General features: G+C 37.2%; 1 protein-coding gene across 1 annotated transcript in view; it reads right to left on the bottom strand.

Annotated features, from left to right (window-relative positions):
• LOC106473032 (protein TANC2-like) overlaps positions 1 to 5259 on the bottom strand; it is a 54646-nt gene that overhangs the window by 38435 nt on the left and 10952 nt on the right. Inside the window, exons 8-10 of the mRNA XM_022401544.1 lie at positions 4420 to 4672; positions 1696 to 1927; positions 84 to 286 (exon numbers count right to left, since the gene is read on the bottom strand). Of these exons, the coding sequence (XP_022257252.1) occupies positions 84 to 286; positions 1696 to 1927; positions 4420 to 4672 (688 nt within the window). The remainder of the gene's footprint in view (positions 1 to 83; positions 287 to 1695; positions 1928 to 4419; positions 4673 to 5259) is intronic.

Below are 5259 nucleotides of genomic sequence, written 5' to 3'. Positions count from 1 at the left end.
TAAATTGTAATAAATGCTACTTTAATATACCAAATATCACTACTTGATTTATGTGAAAATGGTGGTTTTAAATCCAAACTTACCGAATGTAAGAACAACCTTCAGACTTCGAGTTTGTTACCGAAATATTGGCACGAATTGCAGGGCTTGAGCTGATTCGGAAGATAAGATAATCATAAAGATCCTGCTTCAAATTATCGTTTATCGTTACTCTGTCTAATGAGATAAAGTGGAAAGCCAATGAACTGACGATTTCCTGGAATGCTGTTCGTACAGTTACTACCACCTGTCAAAGATGTTAAATCCTATAATACAGTTATTACATATACATTTTTCAACATTAGCAAGAACGTTAGGAGCTATAGTGATAACAGTGAAACTTCCAACAATTAGAATCTCCCAACAAAGCTTTCATATTATTAACTGCATTAATAACCCAAAGGTGGTTGTTTAAATCAACTCTCCAAACCGTGCATTATTCCTTTTTTTGACATTAAAGGGTTGTACTGCCCCTCTAAAAAACACACAAAAAACTACAGGAAAGAAAAAGCACTAATAACCTTACGTTGTTCAAACAAAACTTCTATTAAGCTTGGTACTTCTGTTTACATTAACAGCTAATTATGTGTGTACATGAAATATTATCAACAGCACATTAGCAACCTGTAGTTATCATTGTAAACTATAATTGAGAATGGAACCCGAGTGTTTCTTTAAACTTCAGTTTCCCCAGGCAACTGAAAATATATCTTTTTCAGTGACGTTTTCTCGGTTGGTAAAAAGAGAAAGAAAACGAGTTTACATTCGTAGAGAATTTATTTTTACAGAATTGAAGAAAACAAAAATTATTGTACGTTTCATAAACATTCAATGTGTGTTCAACCAAAAAAATCGGAAGTAGCCTTGAAATTCAACTTGAGGCAAATGTCGCATATATGTGTGTTCAACCAAAGAACCGGAATTAGCCTTGACATTCAGCTTGAGGCAAATGTCGCATATATGTGTGTTCAACCAAATAACCGGAATTAGCCTTGACATTCAACTTGACGCAATTATCGCTTAGAAACATTGTCTGGATTCGTTTTATATGCCCCCCAGTGGCACAGCAGTATATCTGCGGACTTACAATGCTCGAAACCGGGTTTCGATATCTGTGGTGGGCAGAGCACAGATAGCCCATTGTGTAACTTTGTACTTAATTACAAACAAACAGATCGTTTTATATTGCCATTTATTTCTAAAACTTGCTTACTTAGTTTTAAACCATTTTCACACACATATAAAATCGTGCAGTTTTTCCGGATGAAATGGGTGTTTAATTTCCATAATGTGGAATGCAAACGTTGAGTTCATTTTCTTCAAGTTTCTTCTTAGTAACCTGAGAGAAGCTAGCGTATTTTTTTTTGTTTCAGAAGTTGTCAATTCAGAAACTTTTATAAAAACTACACTGTTCCCATCATTAGAAATACGATTGTGTAAAATATATATTTGTACCATCAGCCTGACTTTGTAATCTAAAACTAAAGAAGAATGTTATTAAAACTTCTTTAGGAATTCCTATAATAAGAATACTATTAATCTATTTTCCTAGAGATAACTGAAAAGATAAGGTTTATGATTTGCAATCTTTCTTCTTAATGAATATACGAACCACACTAAGTTTGGGTTTCACTACTTCTAACTGAAATTACAAACCTTGAGCCACGGTGGGAACTGGAGGATATGTCTTGTCAAGAAAGAAGCAATAGTATCTCCATAATCAGGCCTGTGAAACTCTGCTTCATTTAAACCATCTATTACAATAAGGCACAAGGTATTTGCTATCCTTCCAAGTTTTCTAAGTGAGTGTAGAGGTTCAAGAATTCCTTTAATGAAAGCGGTACTGGGGTCTACCATACAGGACGACATTGCTAGTAAGTCTTGAAACCTAGGTTACACAATACAGTTTATGATGTTGCGAAGTCATTTAAGTGTTTTAAACTTTTTTGTTTATGTAAATGACTGGGAAAACATTATTCACTTATGCTGTGTACACTGGCGTTCATCGATTAGTTAAAAAAAAAAGATCAATGCAGCAAAACAAGCCTTTTGTAACTTTAGTAATCATATATAATAAAAAAAGTTTCCCAGTTCAGTCCATCGTATCTTACAAACAGTATGGCTTAGGAAGATAAAATTGCATAGAATTTTAAGGGTATCGTGCGGATGCAAATGCCACAATTGTCAAGAGTTACCACCAGAGGCGCCATTGTGATTTCCTTAGCATATTTTCCATGGGCGTAAGTGTCAACCGCAGAACAAGTGTGCGTAGAAAGTTGAACTAGTGAAATTTTATCGCACCAAATGCCACAATTGTCACGAGTTACCACCAGAGGCGCCATTGTGATTTCCTTAGCATATTTTCCATGGGCGTAAGTGTCAACCGCAGAACAAGTGCGTAGAAAGTTGAACTAGTGAAATTTTATCACAACAAAGGATGCAATGTTGAGGCATCTCTTCGCGGACTACCGTGGGGGCATAATATCCTTCCGCGTGTTCATAAAAATATTGGGGAGACAGGTTGTGATAAGCCACGTACAGGCAGACCACTGGCATCTACTGAAACAATTTGTTGAGGTCACTCAAGCCGTAGCTGAACAAATCAGCACAGGTGCACATGGGTGCACTTTATACCACCTGGTATCTGTATTTGCAAATTTCAACTGTTTGTAAGGCTCTTTTGGATATCTTTGTGAATGTTGCCTTACAAGCTGTATCGTGTTCAAGCACTGAAGAAGGCAAACTTGACCTGACGTGTTTTGCGTTGAAGTGTTTGGCAAGACTGGAATTCGATGACAAATGGTCTTCCAATATTTTACGGGCAGAAGAAACACCCTTTCTGGAAGTGTCAACACGCGACATTGCATTATCTGGCCGGAAAGTAATCCACATGCAACATCACCTCTATGATGCTAAGGTAATAGTCTGGTGTGGTGTCACAACTGACTTTGTCAATGGAAACTACTTTCTTGAAGAATCATCAGCACATGAGCTGCAGCCAGTGCTGCACATTACCATGCAATGCTCACAATCAATGTGATTCACACACCGTAGCAACGAAATGCGACAGACACTACGGTTCTCATGCAGGATGGTGGCCTTTCGCATATTGGTAACCAGGAGCACTTATTGGAGCACTTTCAGGACAGACTCGTTTAACCTCATGTTCCTTGCCAATGACCACCTCGTTCACCTAACCGAACACCAGTTGATTTCTGGCTGTGGAGGTACCTGAAGTCATGCGTGTACTGTAGAAAGCCTCGCACAATTCCAGACTTGAGAGATGCAATTTTCCAGTAAGTGGCCAACACACCAGATTAGATGAGAGTTATTATAGCATTGTCACATGGACACAGTACATTCTAGACGTTGGAGGAGCACATTTTGAACAGTTACTGTGACTGATAAGATATTGGGTTCTAGTGGTGCAACTGGTGGCAACGTGTGACAACTGTGAAATTTACATACTTATGATATCCTTAATACCCCATGTGTAATTTCGGTTTATGAGATACCACTCACTGAGCTGCGAAACTTTCTTTATTACCACCCTGTATATAACAGATTCAAAAAAGTAAAAAAATGGAAGATTCCAGAGAAACTTGAAAATGTAAAAACCTTGTTCACATCAAAACATTTAGTAATTCAAGTCAAAACGTTTATTCAACCATGTTCAGTTCAGAACGTTTGTTTACTCCTGTTCAAGTCAGGAAGTTTGTGTAACCCTGTTTAGGACAAAACGTTTGTTCAACACTTTTCAGGACACTACGAATATTTTACCCTGTTACGTTCAGAATGTTTGTTTAACTATGTTCAGGTCACTACGTATATTTTACCCTGTTACGTTCAGAATGTTTGTTTAACTATGTTCAGGTCACTACGTATATTTTACCCTGTTACGTTCAGAATGTTTGTTTAACTATGTTCAGGTCACTACGTATATTTTACCCTGTTACGTTCAGAATGTTTGTATAACTATGTTCAGGTCACTACGTATATTTTACCCTGTTACGTTCATAATGTTTGTTTAACTATGTTCAGGTCACTACGTATATTTTACCCTGTTACGTTCAGAATGTTTGTTTAACTATGTTCAGGTCACTACGTATATTTTACCATGTTACGTTCAGAATGTTTGTTTAACTATGTTCAGGTCACTACGTATATTTTACCCTGTTACGTTCAGAATGTTTGTTTAACTATGTTCAGGACACTACGAATATTTTACCCTGTTACGTTCAGAATGTTTGTTTAACTATGTTCAGGTCTAAAAGTTTATGTCGACTTTTCTAAGTATTCTGTAATCTGAAAACGATGTTTTCTGACCAACAAACAGTACAATGTGTAAATGTTATATATATATATAATATCTGTCCTTACCTTCTCTCCTTAAGAAGTAACTCTCTATATCCTGCTAGCTGTGGTGACTGACATAGCTGGGCAGCCATATTGTGTACATATTCAGGCACCAGACACGTGACGTTGTTGTCAGCCTGACAAAAATGATAGGCTACCACGTGACCCCCAAGAAATCGAGCAGCCTCCTGAGTCAGGCTAAGTCGAGACTGATAGGTGGGAGTGCCATCTCCACTTGACGTAGACATTGCGTCACTTCCGCTACTGGAGAGAGTATCTACAGATACATATGTATTAACTATAGATTTATTTGTTTTAACATTAACCCAATGGAGCTTCAAAACCTTCAAAATATTCCTGGTTATATAACCTGTATTTCAACCAATAACACAAACACATCGTTTTTAAATACTCACGATGAGGGTTGGTTAATGGAGGAAGTTTTTGGTTACCAAACAGCCTGGTGTCAATATAATTACTTACAGGCGAGCTAGCGGATTTCATTTGTGTATTGTTGTATATATTCACACAAAGCTACACAATGTGTAGATATAGTCACACAAAGCTACACAATGTATATATATACTCACACAACGCTACACAATTTGTATATATATATTCACACAAAGCTACACAATTTGTATATATATATATTCACACAAAGCTACACAATTTGTATATATATATTCACACAAAGCTACACAAAGTACACGTGCTCTAGTCGTCCACAATCTTGAGCTGACAGAATAGATGTCAAGCAGCGAGTCAACACTACCCACTCTCTGGCTACTCTGCTAGTCAACACTACCCACTCTCTGTCTACTCTGCTAGTCAACACTACCCACTCTCTGTCTACTCTGCTAG

Source organism: Limulus polyphemus, unplaced genomic scaffold (genome assembly GCF_000517525.1).
Source record: "Limulus polyphemus unplaced genomic scaffold, Limulus_polyphemus-2.1.2 Scaffold5827, whole genome shotgun sequence".
In the NCBI taxonomy this organism is placed as follows: Eukaryota; Metazoa; Arthropoda; class Merostomata; order Xiphosura; family Limulidae; genus Limulus; species Limulus polyphemus.
The sequence above is the reverse complement of the archived record's forward strand: the minus strand, read 5'-3'. Positions and strand labels throughout refer to the sequence as shown.